An 18,741-nucleotide genomic window follows, 5' to 3' on the forward strand; every position below is an offset into this window, starting at 1 on the left:
TATTAGATACACGGAATACCAGTTGCTATAGAGTATGTTGTTTATGGGAGCCGCTTTCTGTGTTAAAATAGCTGCTGAGTTTTCTATACACACAAAAAAAACTGAGGTATGGACATGGAAGCGGTGCTTGCGGAAACTTTTAATGGTGCCCTGGTTACCCATAAAGCCGGGAGTTGGATATTTAGCCGTCGCTGAAGCACCGATCACATTCGCAGCCGTCAGGATTGCGCATTTTCCCGAATATCACTCATGCGCGCAATACACAAAGGCCTCGGGAGGATCGGCAAGAAGTGGGAGAGAATCTCCGGGCGGGATTTTAAGACTGACTTCGGGACAATTGTTGTGAGATGCGGATACCGTGACCCGCAATCCCGGGACAGTCCTGCTCTCGTCCCTCTCTCTCAGCCCCATGATCTGCACACGGGCCCCAGGGAGCTTCCGGCTGATGAGGGAATGGGAACCGATGGATCTCTCAGACAGAGCTGAGCTCCAGCTATCTAAATGCAAGGATTGGGAACTCGGGGAAAGGGAACATAATCTTTTACATCACCAGGTGAGAAAATCACCTTTGTTCTACTTCCAATCACAAACAAGAGAAAATCTGCAGATGCTGGAAATGCAAGCAACACACACAAATTGTTGGAGGAACTCAGCATTAGTACTCTTTTCCATAGATGCTGCCTGCCCTGCTGAGTTCCTCCAGCATTTTGTGTGTTTTGCTTGTTCTACCTCCTCTTGTTCTGGACTTTTCCACCCGTGAGAACATGTTTTGACCCACTCTGTCTGGGTACATAATAATATCAAACACCTTTGCACTGGGCAACAAGTAGCTTTCACATCACAAATGTGCCAGACTCCAATGGGGCAGACTACTGCCCTTCCCTTCATATTGATTGGCATTGCCATCAATGAGTTTACTACTGTCAGTCACCTGGGGGAGGGTTCAGGGGAAATATTTATGTACAAAACAGAAACTGGTGTTACCTGTGTGTATTGTGGTGATGCAAAAGTTGCTGGAGAATTTGCAAGTGGGAAGAAATGGAGCGATATTTGAAAAAATGACTTTTTATAGCATCAGTTAGCAAGCAAATCACGTATGGACGGTGTTCAAATGCTCTGTTGAGAAAATTCTTCATTACCCACTACAGACCTGCTACGTAGGTTGTGTGAGAGTGCAGATGAAATCAATCAAACCCAGAGCAGATAAAAATGATTATTGACCATGATTTGCTAGCTGTTAAAATGAGAACCTCCATATATAACATTCAGTGTGCACTCCTCCAACCTTCTCATTCCCCCTCCCCCCTCTTCTCCACCCACTCTTTCTACGTCCCTTTCTCCCCATACCCTTTTATGCAATACTTCTTGGAATGGAATGCACACAGCTCAGAATATTAGTCGTACCAAACTTAATCTTTTCATTCCCGACAGGTCAGAGATATTAACATCTGTTTGAGAAATTTGGATATGTAGTGGGATGGGAGGAGTAGGGAGACCAAGTAATCAGAAAATAGTCATAATAGCTTTCACACACAAAACAGACTGAAGTTGTCCTATCTCTACGCATGCTTGCCCAAGGAGTTAAGCATCCTGAAAACCTAGCTAGCGGCCCGCAAGAAGAAATATGGCTCAGCATGGCTTAGCACATCTAGAAACATAGAAAATAGGTGCAGAAGTGGGCCATTTGGCCCTTCAAGCCTGCACCGCCATTCAGTACGATCATGGCTGCTCATCCAACTCAGAACCTTGTACCTGCCTTCCCTCCATAACCCCTGATCCCTCTAGCCACAAGGGCCATATCTAAATCCCTCTTAAGTATAGCCAATGAACTGGCCTCAACTGTTTCCTGTGGCAGAGAATTCCACAGATTCACCACTCTCTGTGTGAAGAAGTTTTTCCTCATCTCGGTCCTAAAAGGCTTCCCCTTCATCCTTAAACTCTGACCTCTCATTCTGGACTTCCCCAACATCGGGAACAATCTTCCTGCATCTAGCCTGTCCAATCCCTTTATAATTTTATATGTTTCAATAAGGTCCCCCTCAATCTTCTAAATTCCAACGAGTATAAGCCTAGTCAATCCAGTCTTTCATCATATGAAAGTCCTGTTATGCCAGGAATCAATCTGGTGAACCTTCCTTGTACTCCCTCTATGGCAAGAATGTCTTTCCTCAGATTAGGGGACCAAAACTGCACACAGTACTCCAGGTGTGGTCTCACCAAGGCCTTGTACAACTGCAGTAGTACCTCCCTGCTCCTGTACTCGAATCCTCTCGCTATAAATGCCAGCATACCATTCGCCTTTTTCACCGCCTGCTGTACCTGCATGCCCACTTTCAATGACTGGTGTATAATGACACCCAGGTCACGTTGCACCTCCCCTTTTCCTAATCGGCCACCAGTCAGACAATAATCTGTTTTCCTGTTCTTGCCACCAAACTGGATATCCTCACATTTATCCATATTAAATTGCATCTGCCATGAATTTGCCCACTCACCTAACCTATCCAAGTCACCCTGCATCCTCTTAGCATCTTCCTCACATCTAACACTGCCGCCCAGCTTCGTGTCATCCGCAAACTTGGAGATGCTGCATTTAATTCCCTCGTCCAAGTCATTAATATATATTGTAAACAACTGGGGTCCCAGCACTGAGCCTTGCGGTACCCCACTAGTCACTGCCTGCCATTCTGAAAAGGTCCCGTTTATTCCCACTCTCTGCTTCCTGTCTGCCAACCAATTCTCTATTCACATCAAAACCATACCCCCAATACCGTGTGCTTTAAGTTTGCACACTAATCTCTTGTGTGGGACCTAGTCAAAAGCCTTTTGAAAATCCAAATATACCACATCCACTGGTTCTCCCCTGTCCACTCTGCTAGTTACATCCTCAAAAGATTATATGAGATTCGTCAGACATGATTTTCCTTTCACAAATCTATGCTGACTTTGTCCGATCATTTCACCGCTTTCCAAATGTGCTGCTATCACATCTTTGATAACTGTCTCTAGCATTTTCCCCACCACCGATGTCAGGCTAACCGGTCTATAATTCCCCGGTTTCTCTCTCCCTCCTTTTTTAAAAAGCAGGGTTACATTAGACACCCTCCAATCCTCAGGAACTAGTCCAGAAACTAAAGAGTTTTGAAAAATTATCACTATTTCACCCACTATTTCTTGGGCTACTTCCTTTAGCATTCTGGGATGCAGACGATCTGGCCCTGGGGATTTATCTGTCTTTAATCCCTTCAATTTACCAAACACCTCTTCCCTACTAACATGTATTTCCCTCAGATCCTCCATCTCCCTAGACCCTCTGTCCCCTGCTATTTCCGGAAGATTATTTATGTCCTCCTTAGTGAAGACAGAACCAAAGTAGTTCTTCAGTTGGTCGGTCGTGTTCATCATCTGTTCACCACCAGCAGTTTCTTTCATGAAGACAGGCTGCTATTGTTAACCCTTTTACATACTTTATCATTCCCTCCTTTTCATCATTACATGATCAAAAAAGCAGTCATTTTTACAGAGAAAGCAACCGAGTACAGCACTGACTCATCAGTGGGTAAAAAGAGCAGACATCAGTAATTATAACAATAATATGTGCAACTATTAGGCCATAATGCAATATCTCGCCCCACATATTACCGAACAGGCCTTCGAAGACCACCATTTCGACCCTTCGGTGAACCCGTGTAAATCCTGCTCTACTCTCTTGATACTGTCAGTCTCCTTGGCAGTGTGCTCGGAGAGGGATGTAATGTTAGTAGACTCATCAGGGATATAGGTGCAGCATTCTGTGTCAATAATAGCACAGGTTTCCCCTTTCTCAGCCAGGATAAAATCTAAAGCCTTACGATTCTGTGGGACTGTTTGCCGGATTGCGATCATTTCAGTGGATATTTCTGTTACTTGGGCCTGTGTTTGTGTCAGGGCCCCTGCAGTATTGTGGCCAGCTCCTCAAGTGCTGTAGCCAAATTGATTCTCTCTCGTGAATTCCTGGCTACTCCATAGGAGAGAAAAGTGATCATCCAAAATCACTCAGTCTCAGCTTCTCCGCTGCTGGGCACCTGCAAGTATGGCCAGGATGCATGTTTCCCAGTACAGGAAGTTCCATTTGGTGGGGGCCTGAGATACCATCCCTCAAAACACTGACAGCCACAGTCATCTCTGACTGGACCACAGTTCCTCACCTCACTTCCCTGTGTGTTATTTGAGAAAGCCCAGGCTGAGAGTTCCTCACTGTAGTTCAGCGGGATTTCTGACATTGGAATCATAGTTTTACCATGCTGGGGAATTTTGGTACAAACTCAGCAGGCCCCCAGTTTAATCCCTTACTCACTCTTCCTTCAGATAGTCCTGACGAAGGGTCTCGGCCTGAAACGTCGACTGCACCTCTTCCTAGAGATGCTGCCTGGCCTGCTGCGTTCACCAGCAACTTTGATGTGTGTTGCTTGAATTTCCAGCATCTGCAGAATTCCTGTTGTAGGACCCCAGTTCTATCTGTTTGGCGTAGGTGTGACAGAGAGACAAAAAGGTGTTAACATGGGATCCCCCGGATGCTGGGGTGCGCCCTCTCAAAGTCATAAACACAAACACCACTATCAACCAATACATTTTTCTTTAGTCCGAGAGAGTCATTCTACTCAGTTCCTTCAGTAACACATTTGTTGCCTGTTTGATGTATCCACCGAGATTGCCCCTTCAGTTTCACAGCGTGGGAGTGGTCAGTAACACCTGATATGGTCCTCTCCACCGAGGTCTGAGTTTCCCTCAATCCCAGTTCTTGATCAGGACAAAATTCCCAGGTTCTATGGTGGGATAGTCACTCCTCTCTGTGGGGTAGTTCTCCTCCTTGTAAGCCTGTTGTACCTGTGAATGTGATGCTTGGAGAATTTTGGTTAGTTGGCATATGTATTTCCCCATCTCTTCTCCAGGGGTATGCATATCCAACTTTGCTGGTAGACTTTCTGGGAGCAATGGTACACAAAGTCTTGGTCCCCAGGGTGTCCTCATGGGCCATCCATAAATGATTTCAGCTGGTGACAACCCTGTTTTCCCCTGTGGGGTAACCCTCATGTGGAATAGGGGTGACGGTGGGACCTTCAACCAAGTGAGTCCAGTCTCCGCCGTTAGTTCGGCCAATTTACTTGCCTTTGGTTCTCTCCACTATGCCAGCAGCCTGTGGGTGGTGTACACGCTGGAACTGGTGTTTGGTAACTAGTTTGTTACATACCTCTTTGTTTACTTTCGCCACAAAGTGTGGGCCATTGTCAGAGCTCAGCATCTCTGGCAGGCCGTACCTGGGATTTATTTCCTGTAATAATACCTTCACAACAGTCATAGCAGCATTACTGGTAGTTGGAATAGCTTCAATCCATCTACTAAACACGTCTATAATAACTAAGCAATATCTATAGCAATGTACTCTGGGCAATTCAATAAAATCAACTTATAGACATGAAAAATGTTCACCTGGCAAGGGAGTAGTACCCAGTGTCCAGGGTGAAATCCTGGCCACTGGGAGATCCTGCTTTCTCTGGCAGACAGAGCGTAGGTGTTCAGCAAAACGATCACACATTCAGCCACACATTTTAATTCCACATCCCATTCCCATTCTGATATGTCTATCCACGGCCTCCTCTACTGTAAAGATGAAGCCACACTCAGATGAGAGGAACAACACCTTGTATTCCGTCTGGGTAGCCTCCAACCTGATGGCATGAACATTGACTTGTTTAACTTCCGCTAATGCCCCACCTCCCCCTCGTACCCCATCCGTTATTTATTTATATACACACATTCTTTCTCTCACTCTCCTTTTTCTCCCTCTGTCCCTCTGACTATACCCCTTGCCCATCCTCTGGGTTCCCCCCCACAGCGTTGTCTTTCTCCCCGGACCTCCTGTCCCATGATCCTCTCATATCCCTTTTGCCAATCACCTGTCCAGCTCTTGGCTCCATCCCTCCCTCTCCTGTCTTCTCCTATCATTTTGGATCTCCCCCTCCCCCTCCCACTTTCAAATCTCTTACTAGCTCTTCCTTCAGTTAGTCCTGACGAAGGGTCTCGGTCCGAAACGTTGACTGTACCTCTTCCTAGAGATGCTGCCTGGCCTGCTGCATTCTCCAGCAACTTTGATGTGTGTTGCTTGAATTCCTCGTGTTTACAATATATAATGTTATCATCTAACAAGGGTCCAATGAAAAATGCTTTCAGCTCTCAGTCTGTCTGTCTACAAGCCGCAGAGAAATGCTAATGAGCCTGCCTTAGCTAACCGCTGAAGACAGAGATTACTTCAGTTCAAAAAATCCTATTCAGTCCCAATTATTCGTTTAGCCAGTGGTTACGTAGGTTCAAAATGAATTTTTTATATATCCTCAATTCCTCTGGAGGATTCAGGGGAAATATTTATGTCCAGTACAGAAACTGGTGTTACCTGTGTGTATTGTGGCAATGCAAAAGTTGCTGGAGAATTTACAAGTGGGAAGAAGTAGAGTGATATTTGGAAATCTGACTTTTTAAAGCATAATTTAGCAAGCAAACCACATATGGACAATGTGCAAAAGCTCTGGTGAGAAAATCCTTCACTACCTGTTACAGGCCTGCTGCATAGTTTGTGTGAGAGAGCAGGTGAACTTGATCGAACGCAGAGGAGATCAAAGTTCTTATCGACAGTGATTTGCCAGCTGTTAAAATGAGTACCTCTCTATATAAAATTCACTGTGCACATGTTGTCACTGGGTATAAAAATGCACAGTACAAGATTTATGTGCACACTGGTCATTACAAATTATAGGGGACATTGGTGGGAATGTGGGGAGACCTCCAGTGTCCCTGATGTCCTCACCTACAAGATGTGCATCCAGCTGCAGCTTGTAACCCTGCACTCTAAGGAGTTGGAACTTGAAACGGATGAATTCTGGATCATCCAGGAGTTGGAGGGGGTGATAGATATGACATGAAGAGAGGTGAGTTACACCCAAGGTGCAGGACACAGGAAACTGGGTGAGAGTCAGGAAGGGGAATGAGGTTCGATAGCCATCGCAGAGTACTCTTGATGCTATCCCGCACAACAGCAGGTAGACCACTTTAGAAAATGTTGGCGGGGTATTACCTGGCAGAGGAAAGTCAAAGGGGTGACAGAGGATTCGTTAGTTAGGGGAACAGAACAAGAGGGGACTAATATCCTAGTGCAGGGGTAAGACTTGCTCGTGCTATTTCGCGGGGAGAGATGATGTGGTTGAAATAAATTGTAGGGGGAATGGGAGCCAGAATGACAGAACAGATAGTGGAGAGGGTGAATTGAATTAACTTTATTACATACATCCTTCTTATACATGAGGAGTAGAAATCTTTATGTTACGTCTCCGTCTAAATGTGCAATGTGTAATTTAGAGTAATTTATAATAAATAGTTTGTACATAGGGCAGTCAATATAACACAGAAATGCAGTTGTATCAGCATGAATTAATCAGTCTGATGGCCTGGTAGAAGATGATGTCCCAGAGCCTGTTGGTCCTTTTGCTGTGGTACCGTTTCCTGGCTGGTAGCAGCAGGAACAGTTTGTGGTTGTGGTGAATTGGGTCCCCAGTATCCTTTGGGCCCTTTTTCCACACCTGTCTCTGTAAATGTCCTGAATAGTGGGAAGTTCACATCTGCAGATGCTCTGGGCTGTCCGCACCACTCTCTGCAGGTTCCTGCGATTAAGGGAAGTACAGTTCCCATACCAGGCCTTAATTCAGCAGTCAAGATGCTCTCAATTGTGTAACTCTAGAAAGTTCTGAGCATTTGGTGCCCCATCCCAAGCTTCTTCAACCATCTGAAGTGAAAGAGGAGCTGTTGTGCTTTCTTCACGACACAGCGGGTATGTACAGACAATGTGAGATCCTTGGTGATGTTTATGCCGAGGAACTTAAAGCTGTTCACCCTCTCAACCCCAGATCGATTGATGTCAATAGGGGTTAGCCTGTCTCCAGTCCTCCTGTTGTCCACAATCAGCTCCTTTGTTTTTGTGACAATCAGAGAGAGGTTGTTTTCTTGACACCAGTCAGATGTTGTTGAGACTTCAGACAGAGTCAGCAATCAAATGGTTGAGTGTGGTGTAATGAATGTGTTGAGCTGTGTATATCACATTGTAGGAAAGCCAGATGAGCTCAGGACAGGGAATTATGATGTTGTAGCCATTATTGGGACTTGGTTGTACACAACAGTCCGAGGGATTTAGAGGAACAAATTTGTAGAGAGATCGCAGACCATGCCAAGAAACAAAGGTTGATTCAGTAACTGATTTTAACTTTCCATATATTGACTGGGACTCCCATACTGTAAAAGGACTAGATGGGTTTGAGTTTGTCAAATGTGCCCTTAATCAGTACGTAGAATTCCCGACGTAGAAGTGTGCAATAAGCTGTTAGGAAATGATCCAGGGCTGGAGACAGAAATCAGTGATCATAATGCTATGAAATTCAAAGCAAATATGGAAAAAGAGAGGTCTGGACCACGGATTGAGATTCTAAATTGGACAAAGGTCAATTTTGATGGTATCAGAAAGGATCTGACAAGTATGGATTGGGACAGGCTGTTTTCTGGCAAAGGAGTACTTGGTAAGTGGGAGGCCTTCAGAAGTGAAAGTTTGAGTGTATGGAGTTTGTATGTGCCTGCCAAAATAAAAGTTGAAAGGTAACTGGTGCAGGGAACCTTGGTTTTCAAGAGATATTGAAACCCCAGATATTTTGTTCCTCTAAATGCCTCAGACTGTTGGGTGCTACCAAGACTCATTAATGACTCCAATATCATAATTCCACCCCTGAGCTCATCCGACTTTGTTTTTTAGTCGTCTTCTGTTGGTTTCTAAAAGCTTCTCAATAGTTTTTGCTCATTATTTGCCCTCTCTTTGGCTTCTTATGTTGGCTTTGGCTTCTCATTTCAGCCATGGTTGTGTCCTCCTGCCTTTCTAATTCTTCCACTTCTTTGGGATGTATCGATCACTCAGCTCCCGAATTGCTCCCAGAAACTCCAGCCATTGCTGCTCCATTGTCACTCCTACCTTTTCCCTTCCAAACAAGTTTGGCCATCTTCTCTGTCATAGAAACATGGAGTAGTTCAGTAAGGAAACAGGCTATTTGGCCCATCTAGTCAATGCCAAAAAAAACTATTTAAGCTGTCTAATGCACCAATCTGCACCAGGACCATCGCCCTCCATACCCCTACCCCCATCTGAACTTTTTTGAAATGGTGAAGCTGAGCTCATATTCACCACTTCTGCTGGCATCTCATTCCACACTCTCACGACAATTTCAGTACAGAGCTTTTACACATGTTCCCGTTAAAATTTCACCTTCCCCACTTACCCATGACCTCTGGTTGTCATCTCACCCAACCTCCATGGAAAAAGCTGCTTGCATTTACCCTGTCTATACCCTCATAATTTTGTATACTTTGAACAAATCCTCAAAGCAATGTATAATTTCCTTGTTTATGTTTGGAGCCTTTTTCAGGTGTATAAGATGATGAGGGGCATTGATCGTGTGGATAGCTGGAGGTTTTTTCCCAGGGCTGAAGTGGCTAACACGAGGGGGCATAGTTGTAAGCTGCTTGGAAATAGATACCGAGTGGATGTCAGGGGTAAGTTTTTTTACACAGAGAGTGGTGGGCATGTGGAATACACTGCCAGCTATTTGTGTGAGAATGTTTCAATTACTGTGGGGCCAGACACCCATTCAGATCACTGAGAACAGGGAATAATACCAATGGAGAGAGTCAAACTGAGCCAGGTCACAGACTGGAGATGACAGAAATGCCCTATTCATTCAGGAAGAGCATCAGAATTTGATGGTCATTCCAGATACCAGCATTGTGCCCATTTAGAAGATGATTTCTCCCTCTAACTTGGGTTGAACCTCACAGTAACAGTGTGATGTCAGTTCACACCTTGACAAATCAAGTGATCTCATCTGAAATGTTGTCCTATACCCATTGATCGGTTTTGTAAATCTTTTTTGCAGGTTAAAAATGACGAGGAATTTGTTTCCGGGAATCTCGAACACAACACACCAGTTTTGCTGTCTCTGTCCAGACATTTAATAAGTGGAGCAAGGGATTCACTCGATCATCTGACCTGCTGGCACGCCCGTCATTTTACACAGTGGGGAGCCCATTCATTTGCTCAGACAGTAGGAATGGATCAGTCGGTCATCTCAACTGAAGGTACATCAGCAAGTTCACACTGGGACAAGGACATTCACCTGTTTTGTGTGTGAGAAGGGATTCAGTCGGTCTTCCCACCTGTGGACACACCAGTCAGTTCACACTGGGCAGACGCTGGTTATATGCTGAATTTTTGGGGAAGGATTCACTCAGTCGTCTGACCTAATGGCTCACCAGCGAGTTCAAACTGGGGAGAGGCCATTCACCTGCTCAGACTGTGGGAAGACCTTCACTCGTTCATCCCAACTAAAGATACATCAGCATGTTCACACTGGAGAGAGGCCGTTTACCTGCTCAGACTGTGGGAAGGGATTCTCTTTGTCATCTCAGTTACTGAGACACCAGTCAGTTCACACCGGAGAGTGGCCATTCACCTGCTCGGACTGTGGGAAGGGATTCACTAAATCTTCTCACCTACTGAGACACCAGTCAGTTCACACTGGGGAGAGGCCATTCATCTGCGCAGACTGTGGGAAGGGATTCACTGAATCATCTCATCTGAAGGTGCATCAGCGAGTTCACACTGGAGAGAGGCCATTCACCTGCTCAAACTGTGGGAAGGGATTCACTGAATTATCTCAACTGAAGGTACATCAGCGAGTTCACACCGGAGAGAGGCCATTCACCTGCTCAACCTGTGGGAAAGGATTCACTTCGTCATCTCATCTGAAGGTACATCAGCGAGTTCACACTGGGGAGAGGCCATTCACCTGCTCAGAGTGTGGGAAAGGGTTCACACAGTTAGCTAGCCTACAAGCACACCAGTCAGTTCACACCAGGGAGAGGCCATTCACATGCTCAGACTGTGGGAAGGGATTCACTCGATCATCTCGCCTACTGACACACCCGTCAGTTCACACTGGGGAGAGGCCGTTCACCTGCTCAGTGTGTGGGAAGGGATTCACTCGATCATCTCAACTACAGAGACACCAGCAAGTTCACAGTGGGTAGAGGCTGATCACCTGCTGTGAATATGGAAAGCGATTCACTCAGTAATGTAACCTTATGTAACTCTCGCTTCGGCTAGCAGCTTAATACAGGGGGTGATAGCCCATCAGCCGGGCAAAACTTATGAAATCTCGTTTTGGTGGATGCTGTGTGATGTGTCCTCTGTTACAAATCAGTACCCCAAAATAACAAACAGTACACAATATGTGATTAAATGAATGAGATTTAAAATTCTTACTTTGACTGTAGGGTTAGTAAAGAAAACAAAAAAAAAGAAAATGGGCCCACTCTCTCCATTCACGTCTTCACATCTCTCCCCAGCAAAAGACCATAAAATCTCTCTTCCAGACTCACAAGGAAGAACATTTCTGTCATTGGATAGCCCCGCACTCCAAAACCCTGTTATCTCTAGTCATAACCTAAACATTGCTGCTACAGAGAAACCATTACCTCAGCAGTGAAACATTACAGAGAGGCCGTTACTTTAGCAGTGAAACCTTACAGCGTGTTACACTTGTGACACACTACCGGGTTCACACTAGAGACAAAGTTTGATTAAGCTGCATGCTGGATATTTGTCCATCACCGTGCTGAATGCAATTTCGAGAGTGACTGCCGGTGCTGAGCTCTGCAATAATTGCTGCTGCTCCCCACACCCAGTTCTGCACCCTGGTCACTGGGCATGGGAGGAGTTTCATCAGCTACATATTCACCTTTAATGGGACTGGAGTTTAATATTTTGGATCTGAGACAAATAAATCAGTTCTATTTTAAACTCTGTCTCCAGTACTTGGTGAATTTATAATACACCTAGTGTACAGTAGAGAGTCGACTCAGGCCGGCTGGACCCTGCCAGTGATTCAGTTCCACGACGGTCCTTTGAAATCCTGCCCTGTTGTTCATCTCTCGCTCTCCCTGTGCTTATGGGTTCCAAACAGTCACCACTCTGTGGGTGAATTGGTTTCCCTTGAATTTTCTGCAGACTGAAGAAGTCGAGCTGACTGCAGTTCTGTCTGAGATGTACTTCGCCCCTCAAATCTCTGGGCTGAGGAAGAATAACATTGGTAGTTAACGTCCTTATTGATGGCTGATTTCCACATTATGGGTCATTTTCTCTGCTTGTATAGGGTTGTTAGAAAACACCACTGTCCTCTAAAGACTGAAAGCAGAATGGGAAACCACCAGTTGGATGTTCAGTGGAGCAGGGTCAGAAACCAGCGGCGGGTCTGCACAGGGCAGAGTTTGGGGCTCTGGACGATGGTCAGGGTAAGAACGTATGATGAGGAGAAGGGAATCAGCAGCGGGGTGTGGTAACGAATGACAGAGTAGCAACATTTGGAAGCTGATTGACAGAGAAAATAATTCGGTTAATACCCGTGGTGAGGGTGTGTTGGGAATGGTTTTATCTATTGAGAGAGTTGTTCCTGCTTGTTTATCCTGTAGTATTATATCCGGATGGTTATTATGGATTGTCCTATCTGAAATAATGTATTGATTATCATATAATTTGTCAGATTTTCTGGATCTGGCTTGAATTTATGGTACCTTTACGAATTGATGGAGGGCGTTCATGAGTTTGTATTTTAAAGCAAGATTTTGATGAATGATATTTGCCACTTGATTGTACCTTTGTAAGTAATTAGATTGAGTTAAACTGCTGCAGGATCCTGAAATGTGTTGGATTGTGTCTGGTTTCTCTTGGCATTCTCTGCACTTGCTGCCTTGTTTGTTTATATTTCATGTGTTTTTGATTTTTTTTTCCTTTTGTTAACCACCTTGTCCTGTATTTCTGGAAGGACCCCCTCTGTTTCTGGGAAGAGTTCTCCAACTCTCAGTCAGGTGCTCGATGCTTCCTTGTCACCATCCCGTCTGCTCAGATCATTGGGATCTCTCCCATGGAGGGTCATACTTCCATAGTGATGTTTCATTTTTCTGATTTGACCTCTCATTGAAGTTTTCTGGTCTGTATTTCTTACACGATTGCACATACACACAGGGAGTGATGAATCCTGTTCATTTTTGATGAAAATATATATGAGGGGTGATTGATATGTTCGCAGCCTCGGGTAGGAGTCAGTTTTAGAAAACCGAGCACATTTATTTTTCAACATAGTCCCCTCCTACACACTTAGTCCAGCAGTCGTGGAGCACACGGATCTTGGACCTCCAGAAAGTGTCCACAGATGGGCGATTGATAAGTTCATGGCCTAAGCTGGAAGGAGATGAGTTATACAGCTCTCGTTACATGCACATGCAGGTCAGCTCTTTGAGTGATTATGCGGAAAGTTTGAAGTTAATAACTCATTTCCTTCTACCTTGGGCACAAACCTGTCAATTACCCCTGATGAGTTCTTATCTTCAAACTTTCTGCATAATCACTCAAAGAGTTGAACTGCATGTGCATGTAACGAGGGCTGTATAACTCATCTCCCTCTACCTTAGGCCATGAATTTATCAATCACCCCTCGTACTTAGAAGTTTTATCTGACTGTTGTGTGATTTTTTTTTTAATGTGTGTTATTTCACTTCCTTCTTCTGTCCAAGGTAGTGTTAATCTAAGTGGGTTTAGTGTAAATAGTCTTTTCTAAAGTTTTCCAAAGTTCTTATTTATCTTTATAAATTTTACTGATTGAAATGGGATGAAGATATTTTCACTTTAAAAAAGCTAATGTTGGTATTGATGAAAGTGTTTATTGCCTTCGTTGTATTTGTTAACTATTGAGCTCTGTTTGGCAGGGTTTTTTTAAGCCTTGAACTAAATTTTGTCAAAGGTTTTCCTGATTTCACACGACTTTCTATTTTCTTTGCTCGTTGATATTCCAGAGACGTGGGTATCAAGAGTCCCGATAAAGGGTCTTGGCCTGAAATGTTGATTCCCATCCATAGATGCTGCCTGACATGCTGAGCTCCTCCAGCACTTTGTGTGTAGTTCTCTAGATTTCTAGCATCTGCAGGTCCACTTGTTTCCCAGATACTTATATGCTTCTTGAAAGAACAAGCCAAAAACAAGCTGGTAGTGGGGTTGTGTGGATCTGTTGGTAAAATAGTAAATAAAATCATTAGAAATAGTTGGCATAGGGTTGGAATGTGTGGAATCTGTGGGTAGAATTAAGGAACAGCACATGTAAAAAAAAAAAAAAATCCCTGATGGGAATTGTATGGAGATCTCCAAACAGTAGTAAGTATGTGGTCCACAAGTTACAATGGGAGATAGAAAGTGCGTGACAAAAGGGCAATGTTACAATAGTCATGGGGTTTGTCATGCAGGTGATTAGGAAAATTAGGATGGTGTTGGTCTCAAGAGGAGGAATTCCTAGAATGCCAACAAGATGCTTTTTTAGAGCAGCTCATGGTTGAGCCCACTTGGGGATGAGCTATTCTGGATTGGGTGTTGTAATGAAGCGGAATTAATGAGGACACTTAAGTTCAAAGAACCCTTAAGGGAAAGTGATCTTTATATGATCAAATTCACCCTGACATTGGAGAAGGAGAAGCTAAAGTCAGATGTGAAATTAAAGAAAATTAGAGAGGCATGAGAGATAAATTGGTCAAAATTAATTTGAAAAGAACATGGACAGGATGAAAACAGAGCAGCAATGGCAGGAATTTCTGGAAGCAATTCGGAAGGCACAGGATATATACAGTGGCATGCAAATGTTTGGGCGCCCCTGGTTAAATTTCTGTTACTGTGAATAGCTAAGCGAGTAAAAGATGACCTGATTTCCAAAAGGCACAAAGTTAAATATGGCACATTTCTTTAATATTTTAAGCAGGATTATATTTTTATTTCCATCTTTTACAGTTTCAAAATAGCAAGAAAGGAAAAGGGCCCGAAGCAAAAGTTTGGACAACCTGCATGGTCAGTACTTAGTAACATCCCCCTTGGCAAGGATCACAGCTTGTAAACGCTTTCTGCAGTCTTTCAATTTTACGAGTCTTTCAGTTCTTGTTTGGGTAAATTTCTGGGTTCAGTCATTAGCAGCAAAGCACTGACTCTGGAAATTACAGATCAGAATATTATGACAGTCACAGAGCCCAGCAGCACTGAAACAGGCCCTTCGGCCCTTCTAGTCAATGCTGACCTGTTTATGTTTTTACTGCCTAATTCCAACTACCTGCACCATAGCCTCCATACACCTCCCATCCATCTCATCACCCAAATTTCTCTTTAGTGTCTTAATCGAACCCACATCCACAACTTCTGCTGGCAGCTCATTCCACACTCCCACCAAACTCTGAGTGAAGAATTCCCCTTCAGACTCCCCTCAAAGTATTCACTTTCACCCTGAACTTATGTCCAATGTGGGGGTGAGAGGGAGGATGGGGTGGAGAGGAAAGACAGTAAGGGGACAGTAATGTTGCCTCCTTACAACGAAACTAACCCTCTCACTGTGTCAGAATCAATGATTAAATCCAGCACCCAACACTGTGTTTTCATTCCTGCACATTGTAACTTGAACCATCTCACTGAGGTTCTGATGGAGACACAACCCCTGCCCTCTGCACATGTGATCACATCTCCCCTGATTCTGACATTTCAAATACCCTCAGAATGGTTTTCTGATTCAGTCTGAAGGTTATGGTACATTCAGCTCATCGTCAGACCTGACAAACCATGTCTTCCCACAGCTGGTTCCACCTGTTGGTGTGTCCTCTTTCCTCCACCTCCAGAGAAGCTGCATCTCCACACAAACTCCTCACTTGAGATGACTGTCTGTACCCGTGACACAGGAAATCACAACACTGTCACTCTCCTGATACCATCCGGGAAGCGGTACCGCAACATAAAAGCCAGGACCAACAGGCTCCGGGACAGCTTCTTCCACCAGGCCGACAGACTGATGAACTCACGCTGATTTGAGTGTACTCTATATTACATTGTCTGTTTTATTTATTATAAACTGTTATAAATTACTATGATTGCACGTTGCACATTTAGATGGAGACGTCAAGTAAAGATTTTTACTCCTGATGGATGTAAGAAATAAAGTCAATTTCATTCAATTCCTGATTCCGTGTCTGAGCCGCTCCCCTCCGGGTATCCTCCGTCAACAAGCTTCTTCCTCAGTCACCATCTGTCAGATTATAAAAAACAATTAAAACGATCTATCAGACAGCTCCTGTACCCCTCCACCCCTGTTAAAACTCTCTGCTCAGCCCCTTCCCTATTCCCTTTCCCTTTCAGACTCCCGATGTGCCAGCAGATCCGAATTCACCGTGTGGACATTTCTACCCCACAGGAGGCTGTACAAACCCGTGTCCTTCTCTGATGCACAGCTCAGTGACCCCAATCCCTGTCTGCACTCGCAGCCCATGACGGTGACAGCTGTCCTAGACTCTGTAACTCACAATCTTGTAACACAGAATCTTGTTCACAGCAAGTTTAGACAGTCATTAATATGAAGAGAGAATTGTTGTTTCCTGAAAGGACAGGCGAGCGAAGCTGTCTGATCCAATTCACCAGATGGTCCGGTGTTTACAAGTTAATGTGTCCCGGGACCCACTCATAACCCCGACCCACACAGACAGACAGACAGACAGACAGACTGTCCCTTCGCCCCAAACCCCCTGCAGAACCACAAGGAATTGATCCACGGCCCGGGCTCGGTCGCAAAGTGAAAACCGGAGCTGAGGAGAGCCCGGAGACAAACACCCCGCTGCCCACTCCACCAACAACACGGCACAGCCGGACACATCTCACAACACCGGATCCGCTCCCGATGAAACCCGAATTTAATTTTGTTGTTCCAGATCGGACCCAACAAAAGGTGTTTTAAAATTGAAGCGCTTCCCCTCACGTGACGTCACACAGCAGCCCCTCCCCCACGCGCCTGACGTCACCTATGGTCTCCCCGTATCTGCATCTGCTGTCACGAGCACGGTGCCTTACGTCACACACGCACTGCTGTGCTCGAGCTTTTTCGGTTTAACGTCTGAGCTACTAAGCACGAGCCACGCCCACCCCCCACCCCCCGAACAGTCAACAGAGGAATTGAATTGAAAGCAGAGCTGCGCTATTCCCATTGGTGCGAAGCGATGTCAATCACTGGTTACAACCAATAGTGGTGGCGGACCAGCCGAGAGGGCGTTACTCCGTTAAAGCGGAACAAATCCCAAAGTAAATGTCCGCTTTCTGATTTATTTCCATTTCCCTCCGAGGGAAGTTGGGGCGTTTGTGAAGCGTCTCCTGCGGCCGGAGTCTGATGTATCGCTGAGAGGTAGGAGGAGACCGCTCGGCCCGTCGGTTTGATGCCGGTTCCCCGGGGAGGGAGAGGATGAAGACGGTGAGAGAGGGGGCGGACAGGATGTTTGTCCCGGTGGGGACAGGAGGGGCTCATCTGTGGAAATGTCTGAGCCCACGGTGGTGGCGATTCACCACATTGGGGGGCAAACACCGGCAGACTGTTGCCCTGCAAGCGGGGCCAATGGTCCGGGCAAAGTGACAATTATTTGTGTTTTGTTGAGATTGCACCGGGAATATGGTGTAAAATCCCGCTCCCCACACTAACACGGGTTACACAGACCAAAGAACAAACTGCCGGAGGAACTCAGTGGTTCGGGCAGCATCTGTGGAGGGAAATGGACCGTCAACATTTGGGGCCGAGACCCTCCCTCTGGACTGAGAGTGGACGGGAAATAGTCCGAGAAAAGAGGTGAGGGGTGGGGATGGGGCAAGAGCTGGGGAGTGAGAGGTGGGTCCAGGTGAGGGGGAGGTGGGAAGGTGGAAATAGTGACAGGGGTGGGAGGTGAGTGGTTGGGGCAACACGGGACTGCAGAAAATGGAAATTAATTCCATAGAGGATTAACAAAGAGGTTAGAGAGTATTTGTTATTGAGAGTGCAATGAAGATTCACAAGACTGATCCCTGGAGTGGTGGGTCATCATATGAAGAAAGATCAAATGTGATAACCCTTTCATTTGGAGAATCGAGGACTGAGAGGTGAACACATTGAAATGCACAACATCATTACCGGTTGAACCAGGGATCCCAGTCTCTGAAAAAGGGGGTGGACTGTCCGGGACTGAGATGAGGGGAAATGTCTCCACTCCGAAGGTGGTGAATGTCCGTAAATCCCCACCACAGAGGGCGGTGAAGACTCAGTGATCGTCCTCACATAAAACAGAGGCCGGCAGATGTGTGGAGACTGAAGGGATCGAGGAAATGAGGATCGGACAGAAACATGTGGCTGAGATGGGAGAGCAGCAGCCATCTTGTTGATGGTTAGAGGGGCGGAATGGCCACCTCCTGCTGTTTTTCACTTGGTGTTTCAGTGTTCCTGTCCAGTGAGGCCGGAGGAATGTGAATAGAAATTAGTGTTTATAAACACAGACTGATTTAAATGAAACCTGCACATTTCCAGTTTGTGTCTGAAAAGTGTGTTTGATCGGGATGGGAATCGAGCCCATAACTCTGTGACCTGGAGGTGGAGGGAAAGGGACAGGGAAGATATGGAGGGATATGTAACTATGCAATAATGTGGGAAATGTGGCGGATGGGTCGGGCAGCGGGTGAGGGGCGAGGAGCAGAGTCACCTGTTCAGGTGGGAGACCCTCCACCCGTCACCTGATCCCATTTCCTGTTCACATTTCCCC

At 45.5% G+C, this 18,741-nt stretch overlaps 1 protein-coding gene across 1 annotated transcript; it reads left to right on the forward strand.

Annotated features, from left to right (window-relative positions):
• Positions 1 to 10,002: 10,002 nt before the first annotated feature.
• LOC140207994 (uncharacterized) lies at positions 10,003 to 15,858 on the forward strand. Its single transcript, XM_072276526.1, has 3 exons — positions 10,003 to 10,872; positions 14,951 to 15,007; positions 15,778 to 15,858. The coding sequence occupies exons 1-3, from the start codon at positions 10,366 to 10,368 to the stop codon at positions 15,856 to 15,858; spliced, it is 645 nt and encodes a 214-aa protein (XP_072132627.1). The 5' UTR covers positions 10,003 to 10,365.
• The last annotated feature ends 2,883 nt before the right edge of the window (positions 15,859 to 18,741 follow it).

This window comes from Mobula birostris, chromosome 13 (assembly GCF_030028105.1).
Source record: "Mobula birostris isolate sMobBir1 chromosome 13, sMobBir1.hap1, whole genome shotgun sequence".
Lineage (NCBI taxonomy): Eukaryota > Metazoa > Chordata > Chondrichthyes > Myliobatiformes > Myliobatidae > Mobula > Mobula birostris.

Excerpts from the sequence above, each read along its gene's own strand:
- LOC140207994 (XM_072276526.1), top strand. The coding sequence starts at position 10,366 with ATGGCTCACCAGCGAGTTCAAACTGGGGAGAGGCCATTCACCTGCTCA. Across the intron at positions 10,873-14,950 it reads CTTCGTCATCTCATCTGAAG|TTTCAAAATAGCAAGAAAGG; the intron begins GTACATCAGCGA and ends CATCTTTTACAG. Across the intron at positions 15,008-15,777 it reads AAGTTTGGACAACCTGCATG|CTGGTTCCACCTGTTGGTGT; the intron begins GTCAGTACTTAG and ends GTCTTCCCACAG.